Genomic DNA, 19,332 nt, shown 5'->3' on the forward strand with positions numbered 1-19,332 from the left:
ACACCTGTCCTCACACCTGTACTCACACCTGGACTCACACCTGAACTCACACCTGTCCTGACACCTGTCCTCACATCTATACTCACACCTGTACTCACACCTGCACTCACACCTGTCCTCACACCTGTACTCACACCTGCACTCACACCTGCACTCCCACCTGTACTCACACCTGTCCTCACATCTGTGCTCACACCTGTCCTCACATCTGTACTCACACCTGTCCTCACATCTGTACTCACACCTGTCCTCACACCTGCACTCACACCTGTCCTCACACCTGTACTCACACCTGTCCTCACACCTGTCCTCACACCTGCAGTCACACCTGTCCTCACACCTGCACTCACACCTGCAGTCACACCTGTCCTCACACCTGCACTCACACCTGTCCTCACACCTGTACTTACACCTGCACTCACACCTGTACTCACACCTGCACTCACACCTGCACTCACACCTGTCCTTAAACCTGTACTCACACCTGCACTCACACCTGTACTCACACCTGCACTCACACCTGTACTCACACCTGTCGTCACACCTGTCCTCACACCTGCACTCACACCTGTCCTCACACCTGTACTCACACCTGTCCTCACACCTGTACTCACACCTGTACTCACACCTGCACTCATACCTGTCCTCACACCTGTACTCACACCTGTCCTCACACCTGCACTCACACCTGAAGTCACACCTGTACTCACACCTGTCCTCACACCTGTACTCACACCTGCACTCACACCTGTACTCACATATAAAGTCACACCTATACTCTAATCTGTATTTACACTTGCATTAACACCTGCACTCACACCTGCACTCACACCTGTACTCTCACCTGTACTCACATCTAAAGTCACACCTATACTCTAATCTGTACTCACACCTGCACTCACACCTGTGCTCACACCTGCACTCACACCTGTGCTCTCACCTGTATTTACACTTGCACTCACACCTGAAGTCACACCTGTACTCACACCTATAGTCACACCTGTGCTCTCACCTGTATTTATTCTTGCACTCACACCTGCACTCACATCTGAAGTCACACCAGTACTCTCACCTGTATTTACACTTGCACTCACACCTGCAGTCACACCTATAGTCACATCTGCAGTCACACCTGTATTTACACCTATAGTCACACCTGTACTCACACCTGCACTCACACTTGTACTCACACCTGTCCTCACACCTGCACTCACACCTGTCCTCACACCTGTCCTCACACCTGTACTCACACCTGCAGTCACACCTGTACTCACACCTGTATTTATTCTTGCACTCACACCTGTACTTACACCTGCACTCACACCTGTACTCACACCTGCACTCACACCTGCACTCACACCTGTCCTCACACCTGTACTCACACCTGCACTCACACCTGTACTCACACCTGCACTCACACCTGCACTCACACCTGCACTCACACCTGTCCTCACACCTGTACTCACACCTGTCCTCACACCTGTACTCACACCTGCAGTCACACCTGTACTCACACCTGCACTCATACCTGTCCTCACACCTGTACTCACACCTGTACTCACACCTGTCCTCACACCTGCACTCACACCTGCAGTCACTCCTGTACTCACACCTGCACTCACACCTGTCCTCACACCTGCACTCACACCTGCACTCACACCTGTACTCACACCTGTACTCACATATAAAGTCACACCTATACTCTAATCTGTATTTACACTTGCATTAACACCTGCACTCACACCTGCACTCACACCTGTACTCTCACCTGTACTCACATCTAAAGTCACACCTATACTCTAATCTGTACTCACACCTGCACTCACACCTGTGCTCACACCTGCACTAACACCTGTACTCACACCTGCGCTCTCACCTGTATTTACACTTGCACTCACACCTGCAGTCACACCTGTACTCACACCTATAGTCACACCTGTGCTCTCACCTGTATTTATTCTTGCACTCACACCTGCACTCACATCTGAAGTCACACCTGTACTCTCACCTGTATTTACACTTGCACTCACACCTGCAGTCACACCTATAGTCACATCTGCAGTCACACCTGTACTCACACCTGTACTCACACCTATAGTCACACCTGGACTTTATAATGATGCCCTAGGCATAAACCCCTATGTACACCACACGTGGTTAGAAAATCATTCAATTGAAAACGAATAATCAAAATGTTAGTGGACTCATTTTGGTTCTCGGAATGCAACGTTTTATGGCATAAAAAGTACCGTCATGTTGGATTGTTTGTACTATAAACGATTGATTTTCTAAACTTAAGTAGTAGAATAAATCGGAAACAGTTTGAAAAAACCTACAGCGCATGTGTGTTTTAAAACAACCCCGGAAGTACAAGCGAAAAAAAAAGAAAAACAGTCGGCAAGCGGGAGGGTTCAAATAGGTGAAAAAATCTTTACATCATTTCCACCGCTAGATGAAAAATTTACCATTTATGTTGTTAATGATCGGGAATATGTTGACAATCTGGGAAATATTTTGATACAATGATGGCCTCATAGCATGCACGCTCGACAGATTTGTATCAAATACAACTGATATTTCAAACAATTTTCTAACCATGTATGGCCAGCGAAATCCAGAGGATGGTACTCTGTAGACACACCTATAATCACACCTGTAGTCACACCTGTATTTACACCTGCCATCACACTTATATTCACACTTGTAGTCACACCTGTAGCCACGCCTGTAGCCACGCCTGTAGTCACGCCTGTAGTCACACCTGTAGTCACACCTGTATTCACACTTGTAGTCACACCTGTAATCACACCTGTAGTCACACCTGTAGCCACGCCTATAGTCACACCTGTAGTCACACCAGTAATTACACTGGCCATCACACCTGTAGTCACACCTGTAATCACACCTGTAGTCACGCCTGTAGTCACACCTGCCATCACACCTGTAGTCACCCCGGTAGTCACACCTGTAGCCACACCTGTAGTCACACCTGCCATCACACCTGCCATCACACCTGTAGTCACACCTGCCGTTATAATGTATCTGCCATCTGTATACAATGGAGAAGTCATATATTTTATGGCACAACTATCAGTTTCTCTCCCATGTCAGGGTGTTAGGTGTAATCCTGCACCTGTACTCCTGTCCTCACATCCAATCACTGTCCATATCTTATCGCCTTCACCTTCCTAAGATTTCCAAAATCTGCTCCGTATTCAATAAAACCATCAAGATTCTAATTCACTCCCTTGTTATCTCTCAACTATTGCAACGTTCTCCTCATCCATCTCCCTCGACACAAACTATCCTCCCTTCATTCTTTCATGGATGCTCCCACCAGAGTCATCCACCTTACCAACCGCTCCGTGTCCTCCACCCCTCTTCACCAATCAATCCACTGGCCTGGCAATCCCTCCACTGGCATCCATTCAGTGTCCTCCACCCCTCTCAGCCAATCCCTCCACTGGCCTCCCTTCAGTGTCCTCCACCCCTCTCAGCCAATCCCTCCACTGGCCTCAATGCAGTGTCCTCCACCCCTCTCAGCCAATCCCTCCACTGGCCTCAATGCAGTGTCCTCCACCCCTGTCAGCCAATCCCTCCCCTGGCCTCCATTCAGTGTCCTCCACCCCTCTCAGCCAATCCCTCCACTGGGCTCCATTCAGTGTCCTCCACCCCTCTCTGCCAATCCCTCCACTGGCCTCCCTTCAGTGTCCTCCACCCCTCTCTGCCAATCCTTCCACTGGCCTCCCTTCAGTGTCCTCCACCCCTCTCAGCCAATCCCTCCCCTGGCCTCCCTTCAGTGTCCTCCACCCCTCTCAGCCAATCCCTCCACTGGCCTCAATGCAGTGTCCTCCACCCCTCTCAGCCAATCCCTCCACTGGCCTCAATGCAGTGTCCTCCACCCCTCTCAGCCAATCCCTCCACTGGGCTCCATTCAGTGTCCTCCACCCCTCTCTGCCAATCCCTCCACTGGCCTCCCTTCAGTGTCCTCCACCCCTCTCTGCCAATCCCTCCACTGGCCTCAATTCAGTGTCCTCCATTCCTCCCTGCCAATCCCTCCACTGGCCTCCATTCAGTGTCCTCCACCCCTCTCTGCCAATCCCTCCACTGGCCTCCATTCAGTGTCCTCCACCCCTCTATACCAATCCCTCCACTGACCTCCATTCAGTGTCCTCCACCCCTCTCTGCCAATCCCTCCACTGCCCTCCCCTCAGTGTCCTCCACTCTTTTATGCCAATCCCTCCACTGGCCTCCATTCAGTATCCTCCACCCTCTCTGCCAATCCCTCTACTGGCCTCTATTCAGTGTCCTCCACCCCTCTCTGCCAATCCCTCCACTGTCCTCCATTCAGTGTCCTCCACCTCTCTCTGCCAATCCCTCCACTGGCCTCCATTTAGTGTCCTCCACCCCTCTCTGCCAATCCCTCCACTGGCTTCCATTCAGTGTCCTCCACTCCTCTCTGCCAATCCCTCCACTGGCTTCCATTCAGTGTCCTTCACCCTCCTTGCCAATCCCTCCAATGGCCTCCATTTAGTGTCTTCCACCCCCCCTCTGCCAATCCCTCCACTAATCTCCATTTAGTGTTCTCCACCCCTCTTTGCCAATCCCTCAACTTGCCTTCATTCAGTGTCCTCCACCCCTCTCCGCCAATCCCTCCACTCAGTGTCCTTTACCCCTCTCTGCCAATATCTCCACTGGCCTCCATTCATTGTCTTCCACCCCTCTCAGCCAATCCCTCCACTGGAATCCATTCAGTGTCCTCCATGCCTCTCTGCCAATCCTTTCCCTTGCCTCCACTCAGTGCCCTCCACCCCTCTCCGCCAATCCCTATTCTGTCCTTCATTCAGTGTCCTCCACACCTCCCTGCTAATCCCTCCCATTACTTTCATTCGGTGCCCTCCACCCCTCCTCCACCAACCTCTCCACTGGCTTCTGTTTGCACAAGTAATAAAAGTCAAAATGCTGACAACAACAGACAAAGCCATTCACAATTCTTCCCTCAGCTCCACCCTCATCCTAAAATATCACCCAAACTGTCCTCTCCTCATAAGACCTCCTTGTCTCTTCCTCCCATGCTCCTCTCTAAGTCTTCCCCAGAGTCTCTCCCCTTCCTCTGGAAATCTCTACCCCAATCTGCCCGACTGTCTCCTACTCTGCCCAACTGAAGTTTTTATTTTCTCCATCAGCTCATCCCACCATCTGCCTTTAAGTGATCACCGAAAACTCACCTATTCAGGGAGGCCGGCACTTCTAAGAGTTATCCTATCTCCACCCAACAATTCAACTTCTACTGTATTGATCATAGATACTTTCTTCTGTACCACTTTCCCCTACATATTAGATTGTAAGCTCTGGGGAACAAGGTCTCTTCTAACCCTCTGGTATAGGATTTGTATTGTAACTTTACTGTCTCCCTTTATATTGGAAGGTAAAAACGTTTGGCGCTATAGAAATCCTGTATAATAATAATGGAAACATTTCAGAACGGTGGCAGTAATCATTCACTCATAAATAATCTCTTATTATTCTGTTCAGTTTATTCGTTTTTATTTTTCAAAAGCTTTAAAAAGTCATCAGACCGCATGAAACCACATGACACCACATGACACCGAATGACACCACATGACACCACTTGACACCACATGACACCGAATGACACCACATGACACCACATGACACCGCATGACACCACATGACACCGAATGACACCACATGACACCACATGACACCGAATGACACCACATGACACCGCATGACACCACATGACACCACATGACACCGCATGACCTCCACCAAACCATCAGCCCCAAGACCTTTGTCAGATCTGCTGAACATTACTTACCAAAGTTGTGTTAGTGTTGTTTGGTGCAAACATGGCTGAAACATTGAAAAAAGTTGTGTTCACTGGAAGAGAGAGGAGATTGGATTCAGGATTTTCTCATACAATCACTGAAAAATCTATCATTAAATTATCTTCATGGAAGACATCGGTGGGAAGCAATGGAGGCCTCCAATCATGTGATCTAAAGAGGAACTCTAACGTGTCCATGGTGTGGGAATGTCAAGGCAAATAAAGTTTTAAGACATAGGCAACCTTGGAGTCAATGCGAGAACAGCTATATAATGGCCATGGAGACATACTGAGCTGGGTATATACTGAGCTGGGTATATACTGAGCTGGTTATATACTGAGCTGTGTATATACTGAGCTGGGTATATACTAAGCTGGGTATATACTGAGCTGGGTATATACTAAGCTGGGTATATACAGAGCTGGGTATATACTGAGCTGGGTATATACTGAGCTGGGTATATACTGAGCTGGTTATATACTGAGCTGGGTATATACTGAGCTGGGTATATACTGAGCTGGTTATATACGGAGCCCTGGGGTCCCCTGTGCTTGGATGTCCCTCCATGCACAACATTCCAATGGGGAATCTCTGAGGGTTCCACCAGCACTTGGCATGAAGCCAGACTACATGGGGGATGAAGCCAAATGGAAATCTCCCACCAATGATCATGGAACATTTAATCGGGGTCACTAGATCTCAATGTCCAGCTTTAAATAGATTTATCTTTAAGAAGCAATGAATCTATGAAGGTAAAACTGAGCCAGATCAGAATAGAAGCCGATATCTTCACATTCTCCACAGAGAGAAGATTAAATGGATCCTACGACCCATAGAGACAATGAATCCTATCAGTGTCCACACATGACTATAGAGGAGATTCAGTGGATCCTTTGAGGGTCCACACATGACAATAGAGGAGATTCGGTGGATCCTATAAGGAGATTCGGTGTATCCTATAAGGAGATTCGGTGGATCCTATGGGGGTCCACACATGACTATAGAGGAGATCTAGTGGGTCCTATGAGGGTCTACACATGACTATAGAGGAGATTCGGTGGATCCTATGAGGAGATTCGGTGGATCCTATGAGGGTCTACACATGACTATACAGGAGATTCGGTGGATCCTATGAGGAGATTCGGTGGATCCTATGAGGGTCTACACACATGAGTATAGAGGAGATTCGGTGGATCCTATGAGGAGATTCAGTGGATCCTATTAGGGTCTAAACATGACTATAGAGGAGATTCAGTGGATCCCATGAGGAGATTCGGTGGATCCTATGAGGGTCTACACATGACTATAGAGGAGATTCGGTGGATCCTATGAGGAGATTCGGTGGATCCTATGAGGGTCTACACATGACTATAGAGAAGATTCGGTGGATCCTATGAGGAGATTCGGTGGATCCTATGAGGGTCTACACACATGACTATAGAGGAGATTCGGTGGATCCTATATGGAGATTCGATGGATCCTATGAGGGTTTTGTGGCAAACACAGCCACTGTATATTGTCCTTCGTGTATGCATTATGTTTATTGCATGTGTATACATTTAAGAACCAAGTGTTTGTAGTGTGGTTTGTGTTGAGAGAGTGAGAACTCTTTCACTTGGGACTATCATATTTCTGAGCAGTGTCCCTCAGGAGATGTGTGGGGATGTATTGCAGATGATTAGAAAATGGTAGAAGTGTTTCATAGACCCATGCCAGTGGGGTGGGGTTCGTTATTGTGAATACATGCATTCCATTGTCCTATTGTTCCTGTCTGCCTTGTAAGCATATTATGGGATGTGTGTTTGTGTGGAATGGCTCGAAGAGGGAGGGGTTTTGGCAGAGTGTAGATCTCTTGTGTTTTCAATAAACAAGGCATTCAAGTTTTGACTCCCAGCGTATGTGTCGTCTAGTTCTTGGGAGGGAAGAGGTATAACGCTACCTGGATCGTTGCATGCTGTACCTGCCTATTTGGATTATTACCTGTTTTCCTGTCTATCAGCGGAGACCCTGTGGATTAAACTACTTCTCCGCTACAATTGGTGGCAGACGAACAGAGGAACAGACCCAAATTTAGAGGTTGTATAAAGAAAAGAAAAGAGGCACCACGTCCCAAGTAATGCGTAGAAGGAAGAGGAATTGGGAAGGGCGTATGTGGGGGACTTTTTAGCAGGGTGCCAACATGAAACAATGTATGCTAAAAGCATGTAATATAAAAAATATAATTTTTATTGAAAAGACAAATAATTAAAAGATGTAAACTGTATTTCGACAAAGAAATCAGTATTACAACAAAACACTAGCGATCTCACTCCCGCACTACAAAAAATTCTCACTCATCCTTCCACCACCAAATCACTCAACCCCACTACTGACGATGGTTTTTTAGCTCCACAATTGGGAGCAACTCCCAAAGTCAAGAAACAAACCAAACTCAAGGGGTTCGTCCCACAAACCCCAACACCACCTACACTTCCCTAGACAGTCACTCCAGTTCACTCAATATAATCAATCTCACTCACTTCCCACTTTCACCTGACCAGATCGATGTTCTCCAACTGGGTCTGGGCTTTTGCCCATCGCAACAGATAGATGTTTTCGATACGATCAAGGACATCTATATGTTTGCACGTAACTTAACTTATAAATACATGTTTGATCAAACCCGCCAACAAAAGAAACTCGAATTAGACCTTACGGAGCAGATTAAACACTTTACTATGGATGAATTCCGCGCCCTAAGAGACCTCATGTTTTTGTATGAGGAGGGGTCTATTGACCCACCGGATTCTCAATCTGATCCCATTGAAACTACTTTTCTTACATTGCCTTCTAAAAAAACTTTCAAGTCAAAATCCAAACGTTTTCAGACCTATCCATCTGCCCTAACATTTGGTCATTCGTTTGCCAAACTGTGCGCGATTTAAAGCGCACACGTTGGCAATCCACAATCAAGAACCTTACACCAAGTCAGGATGTGGCTCTTAAACAATTACAAAAAAATCCCAATCTCGTTATAAAACCCTCTGACAAAGGGGGAAACGTTGTAGTAATGTCCCATCACCAATATCAAGAAATGTGCTTGGAGGTGCTCAGTAATCGACAATGGTATACCCCGATTCACCCTGATGTTACAATCGACTTTCAAAAGGAATTGCGAAATCTCTGCCTTGATGCCTTTTTGGCAGGCATCATCGACAAAGATACCTATGAGTTTTTGATTGTAAAACATCCTAGAATACCTACACTATATACACTGCCTAAGGTGCATAAGAATAGGGAGAAACCTCCCGGAAGACCCATTGTTTCCGGGATTGGGTCAATTTCCGAGAACGCGAGCAAATATGTGGATTTTTTTCTGCGTCCCTTTGTACAGGCACTGCCCCCATATATACAGGACACTCCTGATTTACTCAGACACATTGAGGATATACAAACACCCCCGGATGCCCTCCTCGTTGCGGTAGACATTGAGGCTTTGTACTCAGGCATACCGCACGAGGCGGGCATCCGGTCGGTTAGTTCATTTTTACATCAACAAGATAGATCTACGTGGCCTCATAACAGCTTTATCCTTTCCCTGTTAAAATTTATTTTAACACGTAACTTTTTTACATTTATGGATTCCATGTATTTACAAATACAAGGAGTCGCCATGGGAACATGTTGCGCACCGTCATATGCGAACATGTTCCTTGGCGACTGGGAAAGATATATTTTTTCCAGCGACATCTATGCTCCTTGGCTTGAACACATTATGTGTTGGTTTCGCTACATAGACGATTTGTTCCTCGTATGGACTGGTCCAAGAGAGGAATTGAATAATATGCTTATCTCTTTAGACAATAATCCCTTCAATCTTAAGTTTACACACAGCATTCATTCGGAATACATTGTTTTCCTGGATGTTGTGATTAAAAAAGATACTGAAGGATATATCACTACCAGCCTATACAGGAAACCTACTGCAGGAAACATGCTCTTGCATGCTTCCAGCGCACACCCTATTTCTCTTAAGAAGAGCATACCTTATGCACAATATTTGCGCATAAGGAGAAATTGCTCGTTGGATAAGGATTTCTATATAGAGGCCAAGAAACTCCAACAGAGATTATTGGTTCGAGGATACTCTCGAACTATCCTCAGAAAAGCCTTTAACAGAGCAAAAACACTTCAAAGAAAGGATCTATTACATAAGAAGAAAGATATTACTTCCACACAAACAGTTAGGTTAATTACCCAATTCTCTGACAATACACATCAGTTACGTTCCATCGTCCAAAAACACTGGCACCTCCTAGCTGAAGAGCAAACATTATCAAAATATATAAAGCCACATTCTGAGTTGGTTTTTAGGAGAGCTACCTCCTTAAAAGACTTGTTAATTAAAAGCCATTACACAGATGAGCCTCTGCACCCCCCTAATACCCCGGGAACATACCAATGTGGTAGTTGCTCCCGTTGTCCATGGGTCAGGGAGGGTCCAGTTACTCATCTGCCTAATGGCGAGAAACATAAACTCCGTGGGCGGGCCGACTGCACCACACGCGGAGTTGTTTATCTCATGAACTGTCAATGCTCGGCCTTTTATGTCGGGAAAACCATTAGACAGTTTGGCCAGAGAATAGGAGATCATATTTATTACTCGGGTGGAGGAAAGATCCTCACCCCTGTGACCGCCATATAGGTCTACATCATAGATTCGACAATTCCTGTGTCTCCTTCAGGGTCCTGGAGATTATTCCCCCGGACCCAAGGGGGGGAGACTGGGATCGTCGAATCTTACAGCGAGAGACCATTTGGATAGAAAGACTAAATGCTATCAACTTACCAGGTTTGAATGAGGCTCACTCTTATAAACCTTTCCTATGATATGTTGTGTCCACTGGTAATGTCTATATGTTATCGTTTTCTGCTAACCCCCTTATTCCATCCTTCCTGCTTCCCTTTCCTCCTCTCTCCCCCCCCTTCCCATCCTTTCTCCTATATCCCCACCCTTCCCATTGTTATCTTGTAAAAATTGTCTTCTGCCCACTTCCCATTTATCCATTATTTCAGATATTCTTTAAATACACGAAATGCTGGGATATCCACACGGGTTCCCAATATTCCGTGTTTGAGACAATTGTCCGAAAATATACTACCACTATTTGGAATTTCATATAATTATATATCCATATGTACTACGTTTTAAATTTCCTGTGTTAAATATATTGCAAGTCATTGTTAAACAGATATGTATGTATATATAGTTGGTCATGGGGTTTTGAGCATTTGGTTGCCTGGGCAACAGCACTTTTCTGCTCGGCAGTCTTGGTTGGCTGTCATTGTCAGCTGACGCCTTGGATTGCTTCGGGTTTTTCTTCCCCCGGGGCGAGTACGTGACGCCGTGTCCCAGCCCCTCCCCTTTGGGGCGGGCTGGTGTGTCCAATATGGCGCGACCCTCCTCTGGATGTGGTCCGGCCTAACTGGACAGTGCGCATGCGCGCATTATGTGTGCGCGCACTCACGGCGCCAGCCTCGAGCAGCGTCGTGACGTCATAACGCTGCCGTGGTGGAGCCTTCTCAACAAAACGGCGGGACTCAGTGATTCCCACTGCACCAGCAGGGACGGGAGACGCTGTTTCCACTAGCACCAGGTATGCAAATTTGTTTTCTATTGGACTATCTTTTGTATTATTGTTTATATATGCTAGGCCTCCATGTTTGGCGATCAGCTATGTCTTCATCTACGATGAATGAAGCCTGCTGCCTCCATATCTACACCATAACCTCTTCCATTATATTGTTGCACAATTGATGTCAATTGACCACCACCGATATATGGCAGCCTATGTACCTTGCAAAATATATAACAGCAAGCCCCCTCCCCCCCTCTTTTTCATTTATATGTAACCTATGTGTCAATTATCAGCCATCTCTTATTACCTCTTATTATTTAATTCATCTTATAGCCACGGAGGACGCCATTTTGGCACCTTCCCCATTTGGCCGTGTTGCGGACCGTTTTGGTTCCTCCTCTGGGAACTTGGTCTCCACTACCCCGATCCCTGCCCTCAAGAGATCATTCCAAGCGACTTGGGTAAGGTTCTTGATTAATGTCTATATTATACAATGGTTGGTTTAACAACCGTATACCCATTCATATCTAACTAAATCCCTTACCTAAATAATCCCCATTGGGAACAATATTACTTAAGTGTTTGTACTCATTTTCTTTATATATTCTCTTAGACCTAGACCTGTTCGAACAACCGCTTTGTTTTTGGTTGGCTCCCGTGCTCGCCCCCTGGGGGGGACATACCTACCTTGCGGTCCTGACTCCAGGCTTGCGGTGCAGATAATTGCCTTCCTCTCAGGTGTAATATATATCCAGACCCTCTCTCCATGACCAACTAGTTTGTAATGCATTTTCTCATTGTAAATGTTATAGAATATATATGCAAGGTATGATGTGTATATGACTCTATGTACTGTGATCTACATGTTACTTACACTGTTTTTTCTCTCTAGTTATTGTATTGATGTTTGTGCAATCCCTCAACTGCCCCTGAGGAAGCGGCCCTCGCCGCGAAACATGTCGGGCTATAGTTCTGGGCATCATTCATCTCTACACAGACGCTAACCAGGACATTCTTCTGGCTGGTAATAGGGTCTATAAACTGCTATGGAAAGACCCCTGTGTAGAACACAATATACTGTATTTATGCAATTATAATGTTAACACGCATGTGGTTTTGTAACCAATTTTTGTTGTAATACTGATTTCTTTGTCGAAATACAGTTTACATCTTTTAATTATTTGTCTTTTCAATAAAAATTATATTTTTTATATTACATGCTTTTAGCATACATTGTTTCATGTTGGCACCCTGCTAAAAAGTCCCCCACATACGCCCTTCCCAATTCCTCTTCCTTCTACAATTGGTGGCAAGCGACGGGATTTCAAACCGCACAGCAGATCCACGATCGGCAGTAACTACCGAACAAAGAGGAGAGGCAGCAGCACAACGGAACGAGCCATTCGGATAAAACCAGAATTCGGGAAATATGTCAAAGTATACGAATGCTTGGTGAATGGAGGTGAACTATGCAGCATTGAAAAGAACTACATTGAAGGAATTATTGCAAGCTAGAGGGGGAAACGCCAGCCACAAAACAAAAGCGACCCTTGTAGCAGAGCTCATGGAGGGAGACCGAGCAACCCCTGCCGCGGGCCCACCGGAGGCAGAACGCAGCGAATTTGGCAAGGAGCTACAGAGCAGACTGGCCTACTACCCAGAGCCCCACTCAAGAGAAATACTGGACCGGCTGATGGCGAACGTACAAGAATACCTGGTGGTCAAACACCAAGCAAGTCAGCGAGCTGGGGAGAGAGCTCCAACGTCTGTCCACATTACCCAGGGGAAGCCCAAGATTCCATACCAGACTTTTAAAAGCTATACCAAAACCGACGGCGAGATAGATGATTACCTACAAGATTTTGAAAGGTTATGCCACCTGCACCATATCAGTGCGGAGGATCGAGTACCCCTACTGGCAGGGAGACTATCTGGTCGCGCAGCAGAGGCATACCGTGCCGTACCCGACAAGGACAGTACAGACTATGCCTAGGTGAAGCAGGCCATTCTAGCTAGGTATGCGATTACCTCAGAGGCCTACCGCCTAAATTTCCAAGATATTAAAAAGCTCACCAGAGACACTCACACAGAATGGGCGTACCGTCTACAACGAGCGGCAAAAGGATGGTTGGAAGCCACCCAAGTCAACACCCTAGAAGACCTGTTCCAGCTAATGGTAATGGAGCAGTTCTTTAATGGGATACCCGCTCATCTGCAGAATTGGGTGCGAGATCGGAAACCACGCACTCTACAAGACGCAGCCAAGTTAGCGGATGAGTTCCAAGATACCAGGAGGGAACAACGCACTCAACCAAGAGCAGCCTATGGACCTACAGCACCAGTACCAGCCGTAACCGCAGCCGTCCCAGCACTCCTGGGGGTAAGCGATAACACCTACACCCCCAGGCATCAGGCTCGCCCCCCGATAAGATGCCACACTTGCAACCAGCAGGGACATATGCAGCGGGACTGCCCTCGCAACCGACCACGGCCCAGCTGGAATACCCCAGAATCCAACAACCGAGCAGCGGTTCATTGTGCCCAAGCGGAACCCTACAGAGTACCCGAGGTCCCAGCTTCCACCGAGGAACCTCTGGGTACGCTACATGAAGTCAACCATATCCAAGCGGCTTCTGACAACTGCCAAGGGCACCGACAAGAGGTACAGATGGAGGGGAGAAAGGTACAGGGGTTGCGAGCCTCTGGAGCTACTATAACGCTGGTCCGCAACCACCTAATACCCAAGGGCAACCTCACCGGCGAGTGTGTGGCAGTACGTGTAGCAGGGGGAGCGAACTACAAGATCCCCACTGCCAAGGTACACCTGAATTGGGGAGCGGGGAATGGGAATGTGGAGGTGGGCATGATGCAGGATTTACCCGCAGACGTTATTTTGGGCAACGACCTGGGGGAGCTGACTTCAGTTTTTGTTCCCCAATCTACCATCCACAAAGCTTATCCGGTTGTGACCCGACAGCAGGCTCGCACCACAGCACCACCTAACCACTCTGAGGCTCAGGTAAGCAATGTGCCCCCCATGCCTAATGTCACTCCCTGGGCGTCCCGCCTAGAATTTGGGTCGGCGGTGGCCCTAGACCCTTCCTTACAGCTGTATAAAGACCGTGTAGATAAAAATCAGGCAGGGTTAGAAGGGGAAAGATACACATGGGAAAAGGGACTCCTGTACCGCCAAGCCGAGAAGGCAATAGCCGGATCGATCCCCATACCCATTAAGCAATTAATTGTTCCCCGGAAATATAGATTGGACCTGCTGCGCATAGCGCACGACATACCCCTGTCCGGACACTTAGGGATCAGTTGTACTAAACACAGGCTAACCCAGAATTTCTTTTGGCCAGTTATCTCACAGGATGTACGGTGATATTGCCAGACCTTTGATACCTGCCAAAGGGTAGGGAAGAGAGGTGACCGATACAAGGCTCGGCTACGATCTCTTCCCATAATTGAGGAACCCTTTACCCTGGTCGCAGTAGATATAATAGGCCCCTTAACTAAACCTAGCCCATCCGGCAAGAAATACGTCCCAACCGTGGTAGACTACGCTACCAGATACCCTGAGGCAGTGGCCTTAACCAATGTGCACGCAGAAACAGTAGCAGAGGCCCTGATGCGAATATTCTCCCGCGTGGGCTTTCCTCGGGAGATTATTTCGGATAGGGGCACTCAGTTCACCGCCGAAGTAACGCACCAGCTCTGGAAGATATGTGGGGTGCAACAGATCTTGAACTCCGCATATCACCCTCGGTCCAATGGGCTCTGTGAACGTTTTAACGGCACCCTCAAACAGATGATCCTTACGTTCATGGATACCCAGAAAGACTGGGAAAGGTTCCTTCTCCACTTAATGTTTGCATATAGGGAGGTACCCCAAGAATCCACCGGATTCTCTTCTTTCGAACTTCTGTTCGGAAGGAGAGTGAGGGGCCCCCTAGATTTAATCCGGGAACATTGGGAAGGAGAAGGGACCATTAATGGTACACCTATCATACCTTATGTGCTGGAGTTTAGGGAACGCCCGGAGGCCCTGACTCAGACTGTACGCGACAACCTCGACAGAGCCGATGGTACGATAGGGGAGCCAGGGACCGCAGCTTTCAAGTCGGGCAAAAAGTATTAATTTTACGACCGGTCCACAAAGACAAGCTGCAGGCCTCCTGGCAGGGCCCATACAAGGTGGTAGAACAAATATGTGATACCACCTATGTGATCGGTCCAGTCGCAGGCTTTGGAGCCAAACGCATGCTCCACGTAAACATGCTCAAACCCTACCAGGAACGTGCCGAAGAGGTAACTGCAATTTGCACATCCGCAGCCGAGGATTTTGATAATCTACCTCTCCCAGACCTCCTAGATCAAGATGGCTGGAACGGAGATCTGGGAGAAGTACAGTTTGGTGAGCGACTAAGCGCACAGGAGCGTACCCAAGCTCAAAGTCTAATTAGGGAAAAGGGGGCCACCTTCTCTAACTTACCGGGTACACCCCGTTGGCCACCCACAAGGTCGAAACCTTAGAACAGAAGCCAGAGCCTGCTAAGATAGAGGCTGTCGCCAAGTGGCCAACCCCCCGCACCAAGACACAAGTTTTAGCATTCCTAGGTACTGCAGGGTATTATCGTAAATTCGTACCCAACTACAGCACCCTGGCCAAACCCCTCACTGATTTAACTCGCAAGAATCTTCCCGAGATAGTAGCCTGGGCCCCAGAGTGTGAACAGGCATTCCAACAGCTCAAAACGGCACTTGTTAACTCTCCTGTACTTTCTGCTCCCGACCCAACTAAACAATTTCTCGTTCATACAGACGCTTCTATGTTTGGATTGGGAGCAGTACTGAGCCAAGTCGGAGCAGATGGCGGTGAGCACCCAGTGGCTTATCTAAGCAGGAAACTTTTACCCCGGGAAGTGAGCTACGCCGCCCTTGAAAAGGAGTGCCTGGCTGTGGTGTGGGCCCTCAAGAAGCTACAACCCTATTTATATGGACAACCTTTCTCTTTACTCATGGATCACAACCCGTTGGTGTGGCTAAACCGGGTGTCAGGAGACAATGCCAGGCTGCTGCGCTGGAGTTTGGCACTGCAGCCTTTTGACTTTACCATCCACTACCGCCCTGGGAAGCAAAACGGCAACGCCGACGGGTTATCCAGACAAACAGACATTGACAAATGATCCGTGAGTACTCCTCCGGACATCCCCAAGCTGATCCGTTAGGATCAGACTGTGTATGCCGGCTTGGTTCTGGGGGAGCATTGTGGCAAACACAGCCACTGTATATTGTCCTTCATGTATGCATTATGTTTATTGCATGTGTATACCTTTAAGAACCAAGTGTTTGTAGTGTGGTTTGGGTTGAGAGAGTGAGAACTCTTTCACTTGGGACTATCATATTTCTGAGCAGTGTCCCTCAGGAGATGTGTGGGGTGGGGTTTGTTATTGTGAATACCTGCATTCCATTGTCCCATTGTTCCTGTTGGCCTTGTAAGCATATTATGGGATGTGTGTTTGTGTGGAATGGCTTGAAGAGGGAGGGGTTTTGGCAGAGTGTAGATCTCTTGTGTTTTCAATAAACAAGGCATTCTAGTTGTTGACTCCCAGCCTATGTGTCGTCTAGTCATTGGGAGGGAAGGATGGTATAACGCTACCTGGATTGTTGCATGCTGTACCTGCCTATTGGGATTATTACCTGTTTTCCTGTCTATCAGAGACCCTGTAGATTAAACTACTTCTCCGCTACAGGTTTACACATGACTATAGAGGAGATTCGGTGGATCCTATGGGGAGATTTGGTGGATCCTATGAGGGTCTACACACATCTATAGAGGAGGTGGCACACACAGAAATACTTACAGATGAGGAGCAGCCAGAGAAGCGATGCGGGGAATAAGGAGAGATGTGGCAGATATCAGTTACACAGAATTATACAGAATCCACATTGACCAGAAATCGGCCAATCATTTCCTTTCCGGTTTTTAGGATCTCCTGGTGACACGGCGCAGTCACTCCACCACCCCCACCCATAGCAGGCAATGACCGGGCCGGCATAGAGGCTTCCATGACAGAGAGATCACGGGCGGATTTAAAAAACGTGACCGGCGCTTTACCCAGGGCCGGATCTAGGGGGGGGGGCAGGCTGTCCCCCCTCCCTCCCAGGTTTGGATCTAGGGGGGGCGATGGGGCAGGCTGTCCCCCCTCCCTCCCAGGTTTGGATCTAGGGGGGGGGGGGGTGATGGGGAAAGCTGTCCCCCCTCCCTCCCAGGTTTGGATCTAGGGGGGGGGCGATGGGGAAAGCTGTCCCCCCTCCCTCCCAGGTTTGGATCTAGGGGGGGGGGGCGATGGGGCAAGCTGTCCCCCCTCCCTCCCAGGTTTGGATCTAGGGGGGGATGGGGAAAGCTGTCCCCCCTCCCTCCCAGGTTTGGATCTGGGGGGGGGGCGATGGGGCAAGCTGTCCCCCCTCCCTCCCAGGTTTTGATCAGGGGGGGGCGATGGGGCAGGCTGTCCCCCTTCCCTCCCAGGTCTTTGCAGTGTATCCACTGATCAATGAGCTGGTCTGATATAAGGGGGACTCTGATAGAGATTATGTCTTAGGGGGACTCTGAGGGGGACCCCAGTGTTGACTTTATGCCCCCCCAGAGCATGTTGTTTTTCCTGCACCCCCAGATCAGATTGGCTGGATATAGCCCTGGTGTTAACCCATCCCTACCGCACCCATTCCATAAAGATTTTTGAATCTGCGTCTGAGATAAGAGCCATCATGTTGTCTGTAGCCACCGGTAGCAATCAGACAGTTCAGGTTTCAGGAACCTCCATACGCGAGGCCCTGGCTGCACTCCATCATCTATCAACGTTTCCATAGGTCAGGGGTCTTCAAACTCTGATCCTCCAGCTGTTCAGGAACTACAATTCCCATCATGCCCGGCCATGTCTGTGAATGTCATAGTCTTGCAATGCTTCATGGGATTTGTAGTTCTGATACAGCTGGAGGGTCGTAGTTTGAGGATGCCTGCCCTAGAATGTACTGTGACCCCAGCAGCCAATCAGATGCTAGCTTATTATTCCCTATCAGTTATTTTCCCCCGAAGGTTTGATTGGTTGGGAGAAAATATTAGACTTCATGTTTGGACGTAATGTTAAAGTTAAAGTGTCCTTATTAGGTTGATGTAACAAAGAATCTGATTGGCCGCTGTGGGCGGGAGGAAGCAGATAAATGTGTCCACTGACCTGGGTCCGGGGCCACACACTCACACCGGTAGGTGGTGACATAGTCCGGCTTGAAGTCGGAGTTGATTGGATAATACTTGAAGGCGCCGATCATCTTCTTAATGGCGTCATAAATGAAGATGAAGCTGATGAGCGTAGAGAATCCCTCCTCGGTGAAACGCGTAATGTACTTAATAATGAAGCTGGAGTCTGTGGCCACCAGAATAAGGCACTGCAGGGCGGAATGAAGACCGATCCACAGACGGAATTCCATGTAGTCTATATCATTACCCCTGCAAGAGAAGCCCTCATTATACTTTATTCATGGAGGATTCAGCTCTTCTCCCTATGAATGGGTCTATGAATGGAGTCTACGGATGAGGTGGGGTCTATGGATGGGGTCTATGGATGGGGTCTATGGATGGGGTCTATGGTTGGGATCTATGGATGGGGTCTATGGATGGAGTCTATGAATAGGGTCTATGGATGGGGTCTGTAGATGGGGTCTATGGATGGAGTCAATGGATGGGTTCTGTAGATGGGGTCTATGGATGGGGTCTATGGATGGGGTCTATGAATGGGGTCTGTAGATGGAGTCAATGGATGGGGTCTATGAATGGAGTCTATGGATGGGGTCTATGGATGGAG

At 48.0% G+C, this 19,332-nt stretch overlaps 1 protein-coding gene and 1 pseudogene across 4 annotated transcripts in view; one reads left to right on the forward strand and one right to left on the reverse strand.

The window, feature by feature from the left end:
- Positions 1-19,332, reverse strand: part of SLC4A5 (solute carrier family 4 member 5) — a 152,964-nt gene that overhangs the window by 41,882 nt on the left and 91,750 nt on the right. For all 3 annotated transcript variants that reach the window (XM_082252989.1, XM_082252990.1, XM_082252991.1), the window contains exons 13-14: positions 18,706-18,977; positions 5,843-5,904 (exon numbers count right to left, since the gene is read on the reverse strand). In XM_082252989.1, the coding sequence (XP_082109115.1) occupies positions 5,843-5,904; positions 18,706-18,977 (334 nt within the window). The remainder of the gene's footprint in view (positions 1-5,842; positions 5,905-18,705; positions 18,978-19,332) is intronic.
- LOC309552177 lies at positions 12,927-16,324 on the forward strand (annotated as a pseudogene). Its single transcript has 2 exons — positions 12,927-14,489; positions 16,292-16,324. The product of its transcript is annotated as an uncharacterized misc_RNA (transcript).

This window comes from Pelophylax lessonae, assembly GCF_965119305.1.
Source record: "Pelophylax lessonae genome assembly, chromosome: 4".
Classification (NCBI taxonomy): domain Eukaryota; kingdom Metazoa; phylum Chordata; class Amphibia; order Anura; family Ranidae; genus Pelophylax; species Pelophylax lessonae.